At 45.9% G+C, this 22,222-nt stretch overlaps 1 protein-coding gene across 1 annotated transcript; it reads left to right on the forward strand.

The window, feature by feature from the left end:
• Positions 1–17,166: 17,166 nt before the first annotated feature.
• LOC120990217 (olfactory receptor 11L1-like) lies at positions 17,167–18,096 on the forward strand. Its single transcript, XM_040418878.1, has one exon. The coding sequence runs from the start codon at positions 17,167–17,169 to the stop codon at positions 18,094–18,096; it is 930 nt and encodes a 309-aa protein (XP_040274812.1).
• The last annotated feature ends 4,126 nt before the right edge of the window (positions 18,097–22,222 follow it).

Here is a 22,222-nt window from a genome sequence, read left to right on the forward strand (position 1 = left end):
AGGGTGGGTTAGGGTAGGGTATACATAAAAACACACTGCCCCCCACACACACGCTAAATAAAGTTTTACACACACACGCACTCCCCTTTAGCGTTCTAAGATGGCCCGCCGGATGTTCTCGGCCTAGAGGCATATGCCCAGCTGCTCTCCGGCTCCAAGAGCCCCAGTGAGGACGAGGATGACCCCACTTTCCTGTTGTCATCCTCGTTCTCCTCATCATCTAGTGATGTTGATGAGCCCCCAGGCGACGGAGACGCCGCCAGGCGGAGCCAGGAGCCCCCCGTGCCAGGAACCCTGTGGCCCACACTAGTATGAGCAGCCCTGGGGCTCGTACTAGTTTTCCGGCCCACCAGGCAAATTCACCTGATCCCTCTACCGGTGAACTTGGCTGGAGTACCCCAGAGGATTTTGAGCCCTTGATTCCTGACTTTGTTGGCCAACCAGGAATCCAGACACAGTGGGCTTTACTGAATATGACATTTTTTGTTTTTTTTCAGTGAACAATTTGTGAATCTGATGGTGGAGCAAACAAACTTGTTCACCCAACAGTTTATAGCCCAATTTCTCCCGAGTCAGAAAATACCTCATATGTGGATGTAGAGTGATCTGCGGGTGAACTACGCGGCTCAGAAGAGAAAGAGCGCTATTGGGATTTTGGACAACCGCAATGGACAATCGCAATGGCGCTACTTCTCTTCTGAGCCATGTAGTTCGCCCGCAGAACACTTTACGTCCACATATGGGGTTTGTCCTTACTCGGGAGAAATTGGGCTACGAATTTTGGGGTGCGTTTTCTCCTATTACCCCTTGTAAAAATGAAATAAAAGGGGCTACAAGAACATGTTAGTGTAAAAAAAGGAGATTTTGAATTTTCTCCTCCACTTTGCAGCTATTCCTGTGAAGACTGTGGAGAAATAAATTAAAATGGGGGAAGGGCAGGGGCGGACTGAGAACCCTCAGGGCCCCCGGGCAAAATAAATCAAGGGCCCCCTTACAGGCCCCACCCATGTTCTGCTGCAAGCCCCACTCTTGTCCCGCCTCCATGCCCCGCCTCCAGCCACACCCTACACAATCTTTAATAAGATTTCAAAGTTAAAGCGACACAAAAGGCACCCAGACCATTGATGTGGTCTGGGTACAGTGTCCCTTTTGCAAATCGAGCTGCAATGTTCTAGAGAAGCTGCATTGTTTACGTTCCAGCAATAAGTCGGCCTCTAGTCGCTGGCAGCCACCTGAGGGCTTCCTGGAGTAAAACAGACCATTGGTCCGGTATCTGACGCTGGACGTATTCACACTCTGCATGATGACCTCCAGGGTCAGATTTTTCCCCATAGGAAAGCATTGATTCAATGCTTTCCTATGGGGTGATCTAATCTCAGCGTCCATTAGTGAGCCTTTGTTAGAAACAGTCCCCTCCACCTTGTACTTGTTCCACTGATCTTGTTCAAAATATTTTTTTAATTTGGCTATTCCCCACCCCTCTTGTAATTGTTCCGCTACTTGTGGGCTGCGCGGGCATGAGTTCAGTCACTTCGGCGCGTGATCCCGCGAGACCCGTGACCTACAGCGCCGGGTCTCGCAGGATCACGTGCTGCAGGACGGGATAGCGCACCGAAGTGACTGAACTCATGCCCGCGCAGCCCACAAGTAGCGGAACAATTACAAGACGGGTGGGGAATAGCCAAATTAAAAAAATATTTTGAACCAAAAGGTGTGCTTTTGGTGGGTTTTGAGCTAATGGTGGTCTGTGGATGGCACTGTTATGGGGGCTCTGTGGATGGCGCTGTTGTGGGGGGTCTGTGGATGGCACTGTTGTGGGGGCTCTGTGGATGGCACTGTTGTGGGGGCTCTGTGGATGGCACTGTTGTGGGGGCTCTGTGGATGGCACTGTTGTGGGGGCTCTGTGGATGGCACTGTTGTGGGGGCTCTGTGGATGGCACTGTTGTGGGGGCTATGTGGATGGCACTGTTGTGGGGGCTCTGTGGATGGCACTGTGGGTGACACATATATAGCACCTTATGCTATATATGAGTCATCCACAGATACCCCCATAACAGTGTCCTATGAGTGAATGACCCCCAATACAGGGTCTGGGGGCCGGCATCTGGTGTTGTAATGGCAGTGGGGCCCGGTGCAGTCGCTGTATTCTATCGCACCAGGCCCCGCTCACTGTAATACTAATTTTCATATGTGAACAAGAACAAGATAAATCCTCTGCGATCCTCTCCCTCTCTGTGCTCACAAACTCAGTAGCAGGCAGGCCGGGCGGCAGCGTAACTCACTGACGTCACGCGCCTGCTCCTCCCACTTTATGAATGAAGCAGGTGGAGCAGGCGCGTGACGTCAGTGAGTTACGCTGCCGCCCGGCCAGCCTGCTACTGAGTTTGTGAGTACAGAAAGGGAGAGGATCGCAGAGGATTTCTCTTGTTCTTGTTCACATATGAAAATTAGTATTACAGTGAGCGGGGCTCGGTGCGATAGAATACAGTGAGTGCACCGGGCCCCGCTGCCATTACCACCATTACCAGGCCAGCATAACATTCGGAATCGGGGCGCTGGGCATAATACATTATGCTATTCTGCGGCGGGCCCCCATCCCGGCCGGGCCCTCGGACCATGTCCGAAGTGCCCGACCGGTCAGTTCGCCCCTGGGGAAGGGGATTATAAATTTAGTACTCCATGGAAGTGTGGTACTCCCTGAAGCAACCGTCAATACAGAGGCCCGGATGATCGGGGCACGTGTCACACTGAGTGGTGGTGTCCTTCCGTTACCCCCTCCTGTTACACAAGCTGCACTTTTTTTGGGACCGTCCCTTCTTTCCAGTATGGGGGAACCACACCTTGAAAGTGTTGGCCAGGGACGATCCGGGCGCCTCCAATTCCCGAGGTACTCCGGCCTGCTCTTTCATGGTCAGAAAAGATCAGGTCCTTGAGGACTGCCTCATAGAACTGAAGGAATTTCCCTGTGTTGCCAGCGCTCCGTGACAGCACAAAAGAGTTGTACAAGGCAACCTGCACCAAGTAGACCTCAACTTCTTTGTACCATACTCGGGTTTTGCGCATGGCGTTTAGGGTTGCCACCTTTTCTTCAAGCCAAACCCGAACAGAAGGGAGGGAGGGCCCCCTTCCAGGCCCCACCCATGTCCCACCTCCAACCACACCCATGTCCCACCTCCAGCCACACCCATGTCCCGCCTCCACCCCTGGTCGCTGTCGTACCACGATCGTTACGCCCCTGATCCCGTCACTACAGAAATACAGCCCCACATACCTCTTACATCCAGTGACGTGTCCTTTGATGTAGATGTTCTCTTTCCTCATCTTCTCCTTTCAGACCTTCAGACCAGACACCATTTTTCAGCCATTTCTCGTCTCTGCAGTTTGACAATAAAAATCTTAGTTTACTACTTTTCCATCATTCTCCCATCTTCTGGACAAATCATCCTACTACCCCCAATACTGTGCCGCTGTGCTCCCCAATACTATACTGCAGAAACAGATAAACCCCCTGATAATAGTAGTACCACACAGAGTCCCCCATATAAAATACCCCTTCTTTGTGGCCTCAGTAGAAGCCCCCAAATAATGTGCCAGTAAGAAGTGCCCCCCATGTGTCAGTAAGAAGTGCCTCTTTTCTCCCGCCCAATATATGCCAGTATAAGGTGCCTCTTCCCCCCCTTTCTCTTATATGTGCCAGTATCAAGTGCCTCATTCCCCCCCCAATATGTGCCAGTATAAAGTGCCTCTTCCCCCCCTTTCCCTTATATGTGCCAGTATCAAGTGCCTCATTTCTCCCCCCCAATATGTGCTAGTATAAGGTGCCTCTTTCCACCCCTTCCCCCATATGTGCCAATTTCAGGTGCCTCTCTTCTCTAAAAAAAAAACAAAAAAACATTTACTTACCTCCAACGAAGCGATGCAGGCCTCTTCCCGGCCTGTGTACCGTGCTGTATGGCTCAGGTGGCGTAATGACATAATCGCGCCGCCTGCACCAGCCTCTGATAGGCTGCGGACCTTGTGCCTGCAGCCTATCAGAGGAACAGGGGAGGGAGACGCCTCTCCCTCCCCTGCCCTGCCGCAGCACAGCCGTCTGTATCGCTGTCCTGAGGACGGCGATACAGATGACTATGGAGATGAGCGCTTCCACAATGGAAGCGCTCATCTCCCTGTGCCCAGCCACCGCCGCCATCATTCACAGCTGATCCTGTGCCCGGGTCTGACAAAGGCTTGTACCCGGGCACAGGATTGCAAACCCGGACTGTCCGGGTCATTCCAATATGGGTGGCAACCCTATTCTGAGCAATGCTCTATAACACCCCCTGTGCTCTGCACACACACCCCTCCCCCCATTGACTGACAGGGCTAGACACCAGGCTGACATCTCAGCACCACGGGGATACCGCACATGCAGCCGTCAGCGCTGACCGCGGCTGTGCAAGGGTTAATGAGCAGGCATCAGTGTTTTCACCAATGCCGGTGCATACAGCAGGGGTCCAACTATTAGTGCCTGCCGGACCCCTGCATCTGATCGGGCAGGAGTAGCTCCTGTGGCCACCCGATCAGAGCGCTGTACCTGTATGGCGCTGGGATTTGTGACCGTGTTTCCAGCGACATACATGTACAGCGCTGGTACCCTATGGGTTAATGACATATTATTTATTATAGTATATGCTATTAAAGAAAAAAACATATGTCTTTCTGGGGACTTCAACATGCAAAGCCATTAATGTAACTTCCAAGCTATAACATTACCACATGGTTTTTCTATACTTAGAAGCTCTCACATAGTACTGCCATCTGTATGATCATATATCGTGTCTGTGGATAAACCAGGGATACGTAGATCAGCTTTCTGAGCAGATCTCAGTGTGGTAAAGCTATAGTACATAGTGTATAATACACATATATACAGTAGATATGTATAATCCAGGATACAGCTCTGTATACAGGGCCCCTTTACTATAGTGCTGCCCATGTACTCTTAATAAAATAAAAAAAAGACTACTTACATCACACACCACTTGAATTTGTCTCTGATCTAGAGCTCAATAAAATATAAAATATTAATTTTATTAATAGCCTATATGGGGTTTTGAACCCATGAACACTACATGCAAAGCAAGTGTCTTACCACTGAGCTATAGCTCTATCCACCAAAGGTGGTGATTTTTTTGATCTATGAGATGTAGTATAGCAAAAAATACAGTAAACCTAAGATCCCTTGCGACACTGACAAACGAAGGACGTGACTGAGATATCAGCGTCACACATCAGTGTCACACATCATTTAAATTTACCTCTTATCTAGGGCATAATAAAATATAAACACTTGTTAGAGGCTGAAAGGAGTTTTGAACTCAGGAAGCCTGGACAAGAGGCAACAGCATTACCATTGAGCTACCAGCTTGCCTTGTATGAGCTTGTGAGTTTTGTTCATCTATGTGATGTAGCATACAAAACCACAGTAAAGCTAAAATGTTTTGTGACACTGAGAAGTGAAGGACGTGAGACATCAGCGTCACACATCATTTAAATTTGCCTCTTATCTAGGGCATAATAAAATGTAAATATTTTTTTGAGGCTGAAAGGGGCTTTGAACTCAGAAAGACTGGACAAGGGGCACTAGCATTATCACTGAGCTACCAGCTTGCCTTGTATGAGCTTGGGCTTTTTGTTCATCTATGCGATGTAGCATTCAAAACCACAGTAAACCTAAAATCCTTTGTTCCCTTCCTTGCCACTGAGCTATCAGCTATGCGCTCATAACACTGTAATGTGTTAGCTTACAGCATTTTAGGCACAGAGCTATAAGCTCAGCAATAGACATACTTTGGTTGTGTGATTTAGCATACAAATACATAATATACATCTATAACTCATTCTCACTTTGACCCTGACCTATGAAAAGCATAAGTTAAACTCAGATGTCAGGGTCAGGTGTCAGGGTCAGGTATCAGGGTCAGGTGTCAGAGTCAGGTGTCAGGGTCAGGTGTCAGGGTCAGGTGTCAGGGTCAGGTGTCAAGGTCAGGTGTCAAGGTCAGGTGTCAGGGTCAGGTGTCAGGGTCAGGTGTCAGAGTCAGGTGTCAGGGTCAGGTGTCAGGGTCAGGTGTCAGAGTCAGGTGTCAGAGTCAGGTGTCAGGGGTCAGGTGTTAGGTGTCAGGTGTCAGTGTCAGGTGTCAGGGTCAGGTGTCACGGTCAGGTGTCAGAGTCAGGTGTGAGGGTCAGGTGTCAGGTGTCAGAGTCAGGTATCAGGGTCAGGTGTCACATTGGCATTATTTTGATACTTGACTATGATATCTGACCATGTCCTAAAATGAACACTGTACAGTTGGCACCTGTGTTTCGTCATCATCAGAGATGTGCTGAGGTGGTATTCCCATGTCCTCATCATCAGGAAAAATAAGTGGTTGTGCGTTAGTGCATTCTATCTCTTCCACCCCTGGGGAAGGGCTAGGTGGATGCCCTTGGGAAACCCTGGCAGCAGAGTCTTCAAACAGCATAAGAGACTGCTGCATAACTTGAGGCTCAGACAGTTTCCCTGATATGCATGGGGGTGATGTGACAGACCGATGGGCTTGGTTTTCATGCGCCATCTGTGCGCTTTCTGCAGAAGACTGGGTGGGAGATAATGTGAACGTGCTGGATCCACTGTCGGCCACCCAATTGACTAATGCCTGTACCTGCTCAGGCCTTACCATCCTTAGAACGGCATTGGGCCCCACCAAATATCGCTGTAAATTCTGCTGGCTACTGGGACCTGAGGTAGTTGGTTCACTAGGACGTGTGGCTGTGGCAGAACGGCCACGTCCTCTCCCAGCACCAGAGGGTCCACTAACACCATCACGACCGCGTCCGCGTCCCTTATTAGATGGTTTCCTCATTGTTCCCGTTCACCACAATTTTGAGAATGGCAAATTTTGGAATAGTTTTTCAACCCAGAACAAAAACTGTGCTTTTACGGTCACTACAAATAACTTGACCAGCTAAAACAGTACAGATTTGGTTGAAGATCGGCAGTGTCTCGTGTGTAAAATGGTAAGTTTTCCACCATAGGTTTCAAGTTGTGATCCAGAAATTTGCACACATTCTCCAGAAGACCCCCACACCCCGATATTATCGGCCTACCTGTTGGTTTTGTAGGACTCTTGTGAATTTTAGGCAAGAGGTATAGGGTAGGTATTGAGGGATGTCGTACAGTCAGTGCTTCACATAATTGTCGAGATATGGTTCCATTGGTTGCGGCTGTTTCCAAAATATCTAACAGTAGTAAACTGTAGGAGGAGAGGGGATTAAAAGTTAATTTTTTATAACATGTTGTGTCCCTCAGTTGGCGATAAGCCTCAGCCTCGTACATTTTACGGGGCCAAATGACGATATTCCCCCCCTTGTCTGCCGGTTTGAATACCACATCTTTTGAAAGTCTGTGGGATAGATCACATTGATTTGGGCATGCGTGGTGGCAACCTGATGAAACGTCTGGCCCAATTAGAAACAAAGTGGATCTGGACCCTGGACACGACACAACCTAAAGGCCTCAATGATGCCCTGTCTTACGCCCCTTTCCTACAGTGAATATGTAGACTTATACATTTTTTAACATTTTTTTTATTTTTTATGTCTATATAGTGTTTCTTTGTATCTTCCCATTGGAGAGTCCTGATACTAATGCTGTCCTTTCCATACTTAGGCTAATATATTCGCTTCCCTTTTCCTATAAGACATTTCGGACACGGATCACCTGCACTATTGAAGATTCAATCTGAAGACGGAAACATTGTTTCATGTCTCCCACTTCCTTTATGGGCTTGTTGATACATCTCTTCTCATCCAATCATGAAAAATATGTATTGGTGTTTTCCCTTTATTTCATCAAGTATTCCTAATTCACTTTTTACAATTTATTATTAATTTGTTCACTTTATTTTGATGTACCACGTCATAATTGCATGAACCTTGCTCTCCTACTCACGTGGTTGTGACCCTCTGCCACACGATCCCCCTCTGTGGGATGCCTATTTTTTAGCTACCCCATGTTCTGGGAGACCCTGTGGCCGCGACTCACTTAACCTTATTTATTTATTTGCATACTTCATTATCATCCTTCACTCTGTCATGCGATCCCCCTCTGTTGGGTGGCCTTTTTTTTTCTGGCCGCCGCACCATTGGGAGACCCCGTGACCGTGATTCTTTTCTGGTGTTTGTGACTCCCTGTCACATGACCTCCCTCTGTTCGAGATCCTGTTTTGGCCTCGGTACGTTTGGGAGATCCTGTGGCCGTGACTCAATCTACTCCACTTCTAGTCACTGTTCATTCCTTAGATTTTTGGTCGCGCGATCCCCATCTGGTGGGCGTCCCTTACCGGCCGCCGCATCATTTGGTGATCCCGTGACTTTATTTGCTTGTTCACCACCTCGATTTCATTCATAATTTTTTACTGTTCATCCAGCACGCACAATGCACTTTTATTGTATACAATATTGCATTATCTATACCTATGTATTCATCTGTTTATGACCCCTGGGGGTCGTTTTATCACCTTCAGCTTACTTACCAATTTATTATTGACCACGTAGTATGCACAATGCACTTTTACTGTATAACGATATCACTAATGCCTATATATCCATTTGTCTATGATCTGTGGCATTTACTTTTTTTTTTCGGGTGGGTTGAACCATAGGAGATCATGTGATCGGCACTTACGATCATATGACCCATCCCCCTGACTTCGCCGCTTGCGTGACTGGCCATTACGCGGCTTCTGAATATCTCGTGGGATCATGACGCGTTTGACGTCATGGAAGGTCCTTTGGTCAAAGGGCGCAGTTGAACTAGCGCAATTGGCCTCTGCACAGTTCACCTGTGTTTCTGACCAATTAGTCTCCCGGATATCACATGATTTCCTAACAGGTCTTGGATTGGCGGCATGGGTATTCAAATACCAGCTCTCCAGTGGGAAGTCTGTACCCCCAGAGGAAGGTTTCAAATCGAAACGCGCGTCGGGGTGTGCAGTCTTCCTGTGGATTTCTTACTTTCATATACGGTATGTGACTTTGCTTTGTTTGGACCGCATGTCTGACTACTTTCGCTGCGGTCTTTTGCCTTTTTGAACCATTTCTGGTCATGTCATCTATCCATTATCTCCCACAGCTTGCACATGCACTTTACTGTTTATTATATTTAGCTGTATAGATACAACTATACATTTGGAAAGAGCCACATCTGAGGGTTGATATACATTTTTTGCCCTCTATTTATCATAGATAACAAGCACTTGCACTTTTATATTTAATGTATCTATCTGCATTGTGGATACTCTCTTCAAGTGTATTTTTTGTATAGGAGTTTCTCTATATATAGGCGTCTATACCTTTGGTCGTTTACCTTATTACTCTGCTATACTGGATAAACTCTCCCAGGATTATTCTGCACTTTTTGCACTTGTTCGTCATTTCTTTGTATATGTTTTTAATTATATGCTCAATAAAATAAATACTTTTTAGCTTAATAGTTCTCAGTGTTTCTTTATAGGTTATCTAGTTATTTTCTGAGTTAAGCTCTAGTTAGGGGCTTCATTGTCTTTCTACGCCATTCTTCATGTAACCTATTTCTGCACTGAGACATTCAAATGGTAGAGTCCGAATTTGGCGTAAACAGAATGAGAACATGTCTCCATCCTCTGATGGCTACTTCCAGCAGGATAATGCACCATGTCACAAAGCTCCAATCATTTCAAATTGGTTTCTTGAACATGACAATGAGTTCACTGTACTAAAATGGCCCCACAGTCACCAGATCTCAACCCAATAGAGCATCTTTGGGATGTGGTGGAACGGGAGCTTCGTGCCCTGGATGTGCATCCCTCAAATCTCCATCAACTGCAAGATGCTATCCTATCAATATGGGCCAACATTTCTAAAGAATGCTATCAGCACCTTGTGGAATCAATGCCACGTAGAATTAAGGCAGTTCTGAAGGCAAAAGGGGGTCCAACACTGTATTAGTATGGGGGCACTAATAATTCTTTAGGTGAGTGTATATTGCAGTGTATATTGCAGTTGCCTGCCCGTGTGTGAGAGGCCACAGGCCCACAGACTGTACTGTGTGCCCACCACTCATATCGGGTGGCACAGTACCTTGCAGATAAAAAAGTCATTTAATTTTTCCTCTGTAATATAATTGCTGTTGCCTGCCAGTGAGTGTCAGGCCCACAGACTGTACTGTGCCCACTGCCCACCACTCATATAGGGTGGCACAGTACCTTGCACGCATAGTACCACTAATCTAAAAAAAAATGACAGGCAGAGGCAGGCCACCCCGCAGGCGTCGTCGTGGCCGTGGTGCTGTGACTTCCTTTGGCCCTAGAATCATGCCCAGTGTTCAGAGGCCACGTACCCTGAACTCGAAAAATTCTGAGGACATAGTTGACTGGCTTACACAGGACACCCAATCTTCTACAGCTTCCGCTCGGAACCTTGACGCACCATCCTCCTCCAGCTCAGCTTCGGCACCTCTCAAGTTACCACTCGCCCGCCGCCACCACCAACACTAGCACCACAGCTGCTTCACTTGATCTGTCAGAGGAGTTATTTACACATCAGTTGGAAGAAATGAGTGATGCACAACTATTATTGCCAGAGGATGTAGATAACAGGGATATCTCAGTCAGGCAGCATTACACACATGGACGTACGGTGTGATGATGATTATGTTGTACCCGCTGCTGCTTCCTTTGCTGAGTTGTCAGATACAAGTGAAGCGGTTGATGATGACGATGTGTCTGTGAATGTCACGTGGGTGCCCGCTCGAAGAGAAGAAGAACAGGGGGAAAGTTCAGATGGGGAGACAGAGAGGAGGAGGAGACGAGTTGGAAGCAGGGGGAGGTCATCGCAAGGAGCTAGTGGCACAGTCAGACAGCATGTATCGGCACCCGGGGTCAGCCAGACAGCACGCCAATTAACGCTTGCTGTTGCCACCACCAGAATGCCGTCATTGCAAAGCTCAGCAGTGTGGCATTTTTTTTGTGTGTCTGCCTCTGATAACAGCGATGTCATTTGCAACCTGTGCCAAAAGAAACTGAGTCGTGGGAAGTCCAACACCCACCTAGGTACAACTGCTTTGCGAAGGCACATGATCTCACATCACAAACGCCTATGGGATCAACACATGAGTACAAGCAGCACACAAACTCAGAGCCACCATCCTCCTCCTGGTCCAGCATTTTCAGCCACATCATCCACTGCTGTCCTGCTTGCCCCCTCTCAACCACCCGCCACTCCGCCTCTCACCTTCAGCAGCTCCTGCTCATCTGCCCATAGTCAGGTGTCTGTCAAGGAAATGTTTGAGCGTAAGAAGCCAATGTCACAGAGTCACCCCCTTGCCTGGCGTCTGACCGCTGGCTTGTCGGAACTCTTAGCCCGCCAGCTTTTACCATACAAGCTGGTGGAGTCTGAGGCCTTCAAAAAATTTGTAGCTATTGGGACACTGCAGTGGAAGGTACCCGGCCGAATTTTTTTTTCACAAAGGCAATCCCCAACCTGTACTCTATTGTGGAAAAGGAAGTCATGGCATGTCTGGCACACAGTGTTGGGGCAGAGGTCCATCTGACCACTGATACCTGGTCTGCAAAGCACGGTCAGGGCAGGTATATAACGTACACTGCGCATTGGGTAAACCTGCTGATGGCTGCCAAGCATGGAATGCGTGGCTCTGTAGCGGAGTTGGTGACACCGCCACGACTTGCAGGCAGGTCTGCTGCCACCTCCTCTACTCCTCCTACTCCATCCTCTTCCATAACCTCCTCCGCTGAGTCCTCTTCTGCTGCTGCGTCTTGCTCCACATCAACTGCACCCCCCCAGCTCCCCAGGGATACGACAGTGTCACGCCGTCTTGGGGTTGACTCACCTGAAAGCAGAGAGTCACACCGGACCAGCACTCCTGTCCGCCCTGAACGCACAGGTGGATCAGTGGCTGACCCTGCACCAACAGGAGATCGGCAAAGTGGTGTGTGACAACGGAAGCAATCTGTTGGCGGCATTGAATTTGGGCAAGTTGACACATGTGCCGTGCATGGCACATGTGTTGAATCTGATCGTACAACGCTTTGTGTATAAGTACCCAGGCTTACAGGATGTCCAGAAGCAGGCCAGGAAGGTGTGTGGCAATTTCAGGCATTCCTACACGGCCATGGCGCACTTTTCCGATATTCAGCGGCGAAACAACATGCCAGTGAGGCGCTTGATTTGCGACAGCCCAACACGTTGGAATTCAATACGCCTAATGTTCGACCGCCTGCTCCAACAAGAAAAAGCCGTCAACGAGTATTTGTATGACCGGGGTGGTAGGACAGCCTCTGCGGAGCTGGGTATTTTTTTGCCACGTTACTGGACGCTCATGCGCAATGCCTGTAGGCTCATGCGTCTTTTTGAGGAGGTAAAAAACCTAGTAAGTCGCACCGAAGGCACCATCAGCGACATCATCCCATTTGTTTTCTTCCTGGAGCGTGCCCTGCGAAGAGTGCTGGATCAGGCTGTAGATGAGCGTGAAGAGGAAGAGGAAGAGTTATGGTCACCATCACCACCAGAAACAGCCTTATCATCGCTTGCTGGACCTGCGGCAACGCTGGAAGAGGAGTCTGAGCAAGAGGAGTCAGAGGAGGAATTTGGCTTTGAGGAGGAGGAAGACCAACCACAGCAGGCATCCCATGGTGCTCGTTGTCACCTATCTGGGACCTGTGGTGTTGTACGTGGCTGGGGGGAAGAACAGACCTTCAATGAGATTAGTGAGGACGAGGAACGGGACATGAGTAGCTCGGCATCTAACCTTGTGCAAATGGGGCCTTTCATGCTGTCATGCCTGTTGAGGGACCCTCGTATAAAACGGCTGAAGGAGAACGACCTGTACCGGGTGGCCACGCTACTAGACCCCCGGAATAAGCAGAAAGTGGCTGAAATGTTACCGAATTACCGGAAGTCGGAAAGGATGCAGCAGTTCCAAAACAAGTTAAAAAGTATGCTTTACACAGCGTATAAGGGTGATGTCACAGCACAACGGGAATCTAACAGGGGAAGAGGTGAAAGTAATCCTCCTACCACGACCACGCCAGTAAGGACAGGACGCTTTACAGACGTGTTGTTGATGGAGGACATGCAGAGCTTTTTAAGTCCTACGCATCGCCACAGCCCTTCGGGGTCCACCCTCAGAAAACGACTCGACCGACAGGTAGCAGACTACCTCGCCTTAACTGCAGATATCGACACTCTGAGGAGCGATGAACCCCTTGACTACTGGGTGTGCAGGCTTGACCTGTGGCCTGAGCTATCCCAATTTGCGATAGAACTTCTGGCCTGCCCGCTTCAAGTGTCCTGTCAGAAAGGACCTTCAGCGCCGCAGGAGGTATTGTCACTGAGAAGAGACGTCGCCTCGGTCAAAAAAGTCTAGATTACCTCACCTTTATTAAGATGAATAGGCATGGATCCCGAAGGGACTGACAGTGGGGGATGCATTTGACTAAAAAAGGCCTGATGAGATGCCTTGGGCTAAAAATGGTCCACACGCTGCTGTATTTAATCTCTGCATGCCGGATGACTTGCGTGACTTCTCCGCCACCATCTAGGGTTCAAGCCGCAATGTTTTAATACACTTTCTGCCTGGAAAACATCAATTTTTACGGCCGCTGCTACAGCAGCGGCTGCAACAATACCTAATTTTTCAGGCATGTGTAATTTTTCTGGCCTCTTGTGCTGCACTGTGGCTGCAAAAACAAAACAAAAAAGAAGGCACATACAAGTGTCAATCTCCCTTCGTGATCGTTACCTTGTCGTGGTGAAGGGGCTTGCGTATCACAATGAACTCACCTCTATGAGTGTGTTGGCAATGTTGGCACACCCCGGATGATAAGGTCGTTGCTTCATTGTGAACAGACCAAAAGCGATCGGCTGGATAATTTTTCATAGCAAAAACATTAATTTTCTTTGTGATCATCTAAGGTGATCATTAAAGCCTACTAGGCCAACAATGGGCCCACACTGCAGAATCATTGTTTTCTGGGTCACTTAACTGTCACTGAACTACCTCAGCACGACCATAGGCTTTGAAAAACCGCCATCGCCTGCAATCTGCCAAACGTGCGCACGAGCACAGTCATCACTACACCAAGATTGAGGCATAGAGGAATAAAATTTATGTCATGAGTGTGTCAACTATTGACAACTCTTTGCGGTTGTTTGCGGTGCGTTAAACGGGCAGTTTGGTCTGTCACTGTGAAGCGGGCGTAACTCTTACACTACCTGATCGATACAACATCATACCTGATCGTATACACACACTGGATGTTTTAAAGCAGTTTTTTCCAAAGAATTTAGGAATGTTAGGTGATTTATGCCCTTTTTGGATTAAAATCCGACTCTGCGTCAACTACGTAATTTTCCATGGGAGTTTTGCCATGGATCCCCCTCCGGCATGCCACAGTCCAGGTGTTAGTCCCCTTGAAACAACTTTTCCATCACTATTGTGGCCAGAAAGAGTCCCTGTGGGTTTTAAAATTCGCCTGCCTATTGAAGTCTATGGCGGTTCGCCCGTTCGCGAACATTTTCATAAATTCGCGTTCGCCGTTCGCGAACGGAAAATTTTATGTTCGCGACAGACTCATACGTACTCACAGTATTATTGTACTACCAAAGCAGACTCCCTATGCGTGTTACTGCAAGGCACAGTGTTCTACACCACTATAAAGGCTCTCTGCAGCCAGGAAATAGCCGTTTTGTAACGCATTTTGCCACAAATAAATTTGGATTGATGCAAATTTTTTTATTTTTTTATTTGGCGAATCGGCCAAATCAAATTTTTTTAAAATTTGCTCATCTCTAACAACAATGTATTCTTTGACAGTGATGGTAAATGTTTATTTAAGCAGATATTGTGATGCAGTATACCTTCATTAACTCAGTTGTCATTTGCGTTACGGATGTGAAATGGGGTAGAATTATTGAACCTTTTTTTTCACTGAATATCACATGTTCACTAAAACTCCTGCAATACTTTTACAGTGAAATAGCAATGATACACAACATATCTTTCAACTAGGCTTTGTGATATAGTATGCCTTAACTTGTGTGCAATTTGCATTACAGAGTTTGGGAAATGCAGTAGAATTTTTGAGTGCTTTTTTCATAGAATAACATGCTTTCAGTAAAACTCATGCAATATTTTTGCAGCTTTTTTTTTTTCAACAAGATGCTGTGATGCAGTATGCCTTTACTATAAATTAATGTGAAAGAAACTTAGAAAAAAATAAAAGAAACTTTTGGCAGAAATCGGTAATCTGTGCGAGAAGATGAGCTGACGGTATCCTGTTAGCAAACACACCTGATCAGTGACCGGTTGTCACTTCCTCACCCTGACTGTACCACAAATTCCCAAATATTCTCCCCCTATAATCTTACATCTTCTTATACTGTCCCTCTATATCGCCTATTCTCTCTTTATAATTTTCTTTCACCCTCCCTAGCACAGTATATCAGTTTGCAGAGGCAGAGCCATAGCACAGCTTCCTGCCAGTTTACAAGTACACAGCAGAATGATGTTCTGCTCATTCTACACTGCCCCCCAGCTTGGCGGATCTATGAACATACCTTTATCTACACCTGATAAATGAAACTATTAAAGAAGGATGCACTTTCTTTTAACCACAATTGTCCATAATTAGTGTTGAGCAAATTGAAGTCCACAAAGTGGACTTCGATCCAAATTTTGTGGAAACTATGATTCAAAGCGAAGCCAAATTTCCTCATGCTTCGTGGTAGTGAATCGATTTTCCCTGAATGTCAGTAAAATATTAAAAAATCATACTTACCTCCTCCATTTGAGCGCGAAGAGCCAGACACCGCCATCTTGATCGAAAATCTCACACGAAATCCCGTGATATATGATGTCACCACGCCGGCCGTCGTGATGACGTCATTACAGGCCACTCGAGATTTCTTGCTAGATCTTCAATCAAGATGGCGGCAGTCATCTCTTCACAATTAAACGGAGAAGGTAAGTATGATTTTTATTTTATTTTTTTATTTCACACTGTATTGTCACTGTCAGATGCCGCGATCAGCTATGAATGTGGCATCTGAGGGGTACAATGACAGGGAGCAGCACATTTGTCACTTCCTGTCCTTGCACCCACTGCTTTGTGACAATAAGACAAGTAATTCGTCAGTAAGCAAATTTTTTTTGTAAAATTAGGCAAAGCAGGTAAATATTATTTTTCAATACTTCGCTCATCTCCATACATAATACAATATCTGGAAACATGTTTTAATTTTAGTTTCATATTCTTTAATCTATAAAGGACAGATTTTGAAAATGTGACTGTTTCCACCAGAGACCATCAGTGAAATCTCCCCGGCTTTGTTACATCACTAATTTTTGTAATATTTTATCTATAAAAGGATCACTCAGAAACACTCTTATGTCTTGTCAATTTTTCAGACAAAGAGAATTTATTTTGCTCTGTCATTCATAGCGGAATTGAGATTTTTCATCCTTAGAATCCCATTGATATGTATACTATGGTTTCCTACGGTGATCTATACAAGAGATTTATTCTGATCTGCTCCACAATTGTAAGAGACACTTTTTTTTATCTCTCCTGAATGTTTTTTTTTTATCATGTCTATCATGAAAATTAGGAAACTATGCCTTTCCTACTATTTTGAAGAACAGGTTAATCTGTATTTAAAAATAAGAAAAAGAATCTGACAAGTTTTAAATCTGAATATTTTCTGATTTATAATAATTCTATTCTGAAAAATTATTATTTATATTCTGCATTTTAAATTTAGATACATTTTTAGTTTACTATTTTATTATATCATAATTCCCATCTCCACTGTTAATCTCCTTACTGAAAGAAAATAATATTTTTGTTGGAATCATTATTTTGTTTTAAGGTAGGTGAATTAAATTTTCTATTGCATTTTTTTAATATATTTTTTCACCAGCTTATTAAATTCATTAATTGAAATCTTTGCAATACAATTCCAGGGAGAAAAAAACTTCAGCCAAATGGCCAGATCATGGCTCTTCCACACTACTGAACTATAAGAGGGAAACATCATCAGTTATTTATTTTTATTTTTTTAATTCCCATTGAGAAATTAGTCTTTTTGAATATGCAATATAGTAATTCAAATGTAGTAACTGAGATTTTGCTCTTAGGATTTCAGAATATTCAAAGTTTTAGGATTTACCTCTTTCTCCTTCTTCTTATCATCTTTTGTGTGACTGTATGTGGAAACCTCCTCATCATTCTGGTGGTGTCCTACAGCAGATCTCTCCACTCTCCCATGTACTTCTTCCTCACACAGCTCTCCTTCACAGATATTCTACTCTCCACCACTATCGTACCTAACATGCTCCACATTGTGTTGTGTGAAGGGAGCCATGTGTCCCTTATCACCTGTTTAATTCAATATTACTTTTTTATTGCTTCCGAATCATTGGAATGTCTTCTCCTGACAGTGATGTCCTATGACCGGTATCAGGCCATCTGTAACCCTCTACATTACTCCTCCATCATAGACCTCACATTTTGTTTAAAGGCTGTTCTCTTGTGTTGGGTGATGATGATTGCTGTTACATTTCTAATTTCAGTAACAATGAATCATTTGTGGTTCTGTGGACCAAACGTCATTGACCATTTCTTTTGTGATTTTGATCCATTACTTGAACTTTCCTGCTCAGATACATTGTTCATGAAAATAGAAGGTATCATATTGGCTGTACCAATTGTACCCTGTCCATTCATTGTGATACTGGTCTCATATGTGTATATTATTATCATCATACTGAAGATCCCATCTGTGAGCGGGAGGCAGAAGACTTTCTCCACCTGCAGCTCTCACCTGTCCGTGGTGTCTATATTTTATGGATCACTAATAATTATCTATTTATTTCCAAATAAGGGAAATGTCAAGAAAATCCTCTCCCTGCTCTACACTGTAGTGACTCCGCTCCTCAATCCTATGATCTACAGTCTGAGTAATAGAGATATTAGACAGGCCTTTAAGAAGCTAAGTAGCAAAATGTTGGCTGTCCTTTAACCCCTTCCTATACCATGCTTTAAGGCTCTAAACTACAGTAATTCAAAGAGGATATCAGCTGTTACATACATTCAAGTTCACTAGTAAGACTTAAAAAAATAAAAAAAACAGCTTAAAAATATATTTTTAAATATATATAAAAAATACTTTTTAAGTAAAAAAGAAATCAATTGTCCCCTTATTCAGCCCATTACTATTGAAATTATATATTTTAAAAAAGGCATTTCCTGAAGTCGTGAAATTGGCTGACAGTGTGTGTGTGTGTGTGTATGTGTGAGTGTGAGAGAGAGAGATAGATAGATAGAAGAGGGGATTTCCTCATCACTGAGCTTCAACACACAGTTTGAACTGAAGCTGTACATTAATTAGCTTGAGGTATCTTAATTGCAGAATTCTCAGTTCATTTTATGGATTTTTTTTTATTTTATGTAAATTTATTAAAAACAACAAGTCCAATTGACTCAAAAAATACATAGCACTCAGTGCCATGAGCGTCAAAATGCAGTTTTATCAGAGTTGGTATGTTAAGCAGTTTGGGTTGTATTAATCCCAGAATTCTGCCATTTATTTCTATGGGGGATTTTCCTTTTAAATGTAAATTTATTGAAAATTTCAAGTCTGACTCCAAAACTAAATAGTCTGTATGTTAAACAGTTCAGGCTGTAATAATTGCAGAAAACGGGAGAATAATAATAAATAATAATAAAATAATAATAAATAATAATATATAAGAAGATGAGGAATAACAATACAGAGCCTTTTTGTTACGCTTCGGTGTGGGAGGGAAACACCACACCGAGCATAGGAGGGAAGGGGGGAACAGGGAATCAGTTCTGAGAACTAGGGAAGGAAGATGGACACCACCTAGTGAAAACCCTAAGCAAAATCCTGACTGACTGCCAGTATGAACAGACCCCAAAGGTAGGTGAGTTCATACGCAGGAATACCTATTGTATTATCTAGCCTTATAGGACCCTGGTACTAATGGCAGGGACAAGACTACCTGTTCCTCCAAACAAACAGGAGTCTTCTTCAGGCCTAATACAAACAACAGGGAAATGCAACACACAGAACCCAAACAAAATACAAAAGGGAAAGGAAAGACTTAGCTTCAAAGGGGTTAAGGAAGCACTAGGAACCCAACCGAGATCCAATTACAAACTATCTACAGACACAGAAGCTATAAACCACACAGCATAATGGGAGAAGCAACTATAAATAAGGAAGGTTAAATGACCAGATTAGCAACACCTAGAAGAAAAGGGGTGTAGCCATTACCAGAAACCACACAGATGTCTATTAATCCACAAGGAAAACCTGTCAGATCAAACCACTTATTGCCAGTCTCACAGATCTCCTGACACTCACTGTCGCCAGAAAATAATGTGGTGCTTATAGAACAGACCACACAGTGTAGAGGTATACTGTATATTGTGTGGCACAGTGTATGCTATATGTGTATAACATAAACATATATTTTACATGAAAACTTACAATTGCTTGGCTTGGCCCTTGGGGATCTCGGACGCCACTTCAACACTTTGGCCGGGGGCTCGGTGGAGCTGATGTTGTGTTTTATCCTAATGAGAGAGATTTCATAATAAGGATTTGGAGAAGGGGCAGTGGGGAGAGGCTGGTGCTGCTACTAGGGGGTCATACCATTGGGGAGTAATAAAGCCTACCATAATGCCCCCGCAGTAGTAATAATTCTCCTTATAATGTGCAAAAAATACCCTCTTGTAATGCCCCCAGTTGAGCTAATGTTCCCATAGTGTCCCCCATAATGTGCCAGTATAAAATACCCCTATATAGTGCACCCAGTAAATGCCCCATAGTGCTCCTCTCCCCCCTTCCTCCTAGTGCCCCCATAATGTACCAGTACAAAATACCCCTTCTTAGTGCCCCCCAGAGATGACCCCATAGTACTCCTCTACCCCCTTCCCCATAGTACCCACCATAATGTGTCCCAGTATAAAATGCCACTGTACATAGCCCTCCATATAACATACCCCTTCTTTGTGGCCTCTGTAGATGCCCCTATAGTGCCACCTAATAATGTGCCAGTAAAAAGTGCCCCCAATGATTCCCCCCTTAATGTCACATTACTCCCCCTCCATCCATATCACATTTCTCCTCCAACATGTCACATCACCCCCTTCCTGTCACATTTCTTCCCCTTCTTCCCTCCATGGCAGCACTCCCCCCCCCCCCCAATGGCCGGCGGCAGCCAGACACGGACACTGAGGTGAGGTAGGGCCCTAGCTCCTTCTTCCCTGTGGCTGCACAGAGCTCTGAGGGCAGGCTGGCATTGAGTTCAGTCAGAAGACGTGCCTGTGCGGTGGCATGCTCCGAGCCCCAGCAGCCACTGCTCTCTTAAAGAGGCAGAGAGGGGCTCAGAGCGGCCGGGCCACGGCAGCTCTTATTAGTCCGCTTAGCAGGCAACCCGCCAAAGCCAATTAAAGTGTACTTGCAGTTGCTGGGGTGTCGGGTGTGGGTGGGAGCCAGAGCGAGGCCCCCACCAGTGCGAGGCCTTAGACGGCGGTCTAAGTGGCCTAATGGAAGAGCTGCCTCTAGACATAGTGTGGAGGTGGTAGCAGCATCAAGAGACCACAGAGTGAGCGGTGACAGAGTGGGGAGGTGGGTGGCAAAACCAGTAACAGCTAAAGATTGTGGGTGAAAGAAGGAGCACTTGGCATCAAATGTGTGTCATCAGGTGGGTGGCAGCATCAGAATAGTAGCTGAGGCAGGTAGCGAGAAGAAACCGGTCTCTTTTCTCAAAGTGTTGGTGTGGCACCATGGATGATCTAGTCTGATGCATCAGGCATTGGTAGGTGGAAATCCTGGTTGATCCACGCCTGATTCATCTTGACAAAGGTCAGTCTCTCCACATTTTGGGTGGACAGCCATGTTTCTTCTTATCCCATGCTGCACTAAACACGCGCTTTGATGCCACACTACTGGCTGGGCAGGACAGCTTTTCCAGGGCAAACTCTGCCAGCTGCTGCCACAAATCCAGTTTGGCTGCCCAGAGGTTCAGCGGATCTTCAATGTGGGGTGTCAGGGTACTGTCCAAGTATGCCACCACCTGCTGGTTTAGGTCCTGCTCCAGGTCTAGCTGCTGCTGGTGAGTAGTTTCTTCAGGAGGCGGGTGAAGAAAGCTGCTCATCAGCCATGGCAGAGGAACATGAGTGCAGAGGGCCCCCCAGTCAGACCTGCAAAGGGATGGACGAAGGCACAGATAGGCAGCGGCCAACTGACTACATAGGATGTATCTATAGTAGTTCAGTTTGTCTTCCCTCTCAGCGGGTGTAAAGAATGTCCACATTTTGAACGGTAGAGAGGGTCCAACAAGGTGGAGATCTAGACGTCATCCCTCTGCCGAATGGTGACAATTCGGCTGTCACTACGCAAGCAAGTGAGCATGCATCAGGCCATTTGTGCAAGTGACTCGGAGGGACTCCCTGCCTCCATCTCCACTGCATAGTGCCATGGTGTGTCTGGGTCCTCTGCCTAATCTTCCTCATTGCCCTGTAGCTGCTCTGGCTGCTCCTGCTCCTCCTCTCCTGTCACCTGTGTAGAAATACCACCCATTTCACTACACATTGCTTGTGCTAAAATGTCCTCCTCCTCCTCCAGTTTAGCCCCCACAGGGCTCATGTGGCCGTGATATCTAGGCACCACTTCTCCAGTCCCTTGACCAGCCAGATTTACCAGCATCTGTTCCAGGACATGAAGCAATGTAATGATGTTGTTCATCTCGTAGTCCTGGAAACTGACAAATAACGTGGCCTCCTCAAAGGGCCTGAGCAAACTGCAGGTGTCACGCATGAGCTGCCACTGGATGACATCGAAGGTACACAGTGGAGTACTCCTGTCCACTTGGATCATCAAAAAATCGTTTATGGCCTTTCTCTGTTTGTATAGTCAGTCCAACATATGGAGGGTGGATTTCCATATCAGCCTATGTTGGGGGATTCTGTTCTGCCATGCAGCTCAAGGAGGGTATGAGTGGCTGAAGTGCATGCAAAGTTTCCTGGCCATTTTTAGGATGTCTTGCAGATGGGTGGAAGAACCGCTTGACAACAGCTTCAGGAACTTCAGGAACCGCTTGAATACGTGTGCCATG

This window comes from Bufo bufo, chromosome 1 (assembly GCF_905171765.1).
Source record: "Bufo bufo chromosome 1, aBufBuf1.1, whole genome shotgun sequence".
NCBI classification, from domain to species: Eukaryota; Metazoa; Chordata; class Amphibia; order Anura; family Bufonidae; genus Bufo; species Bufo bufo.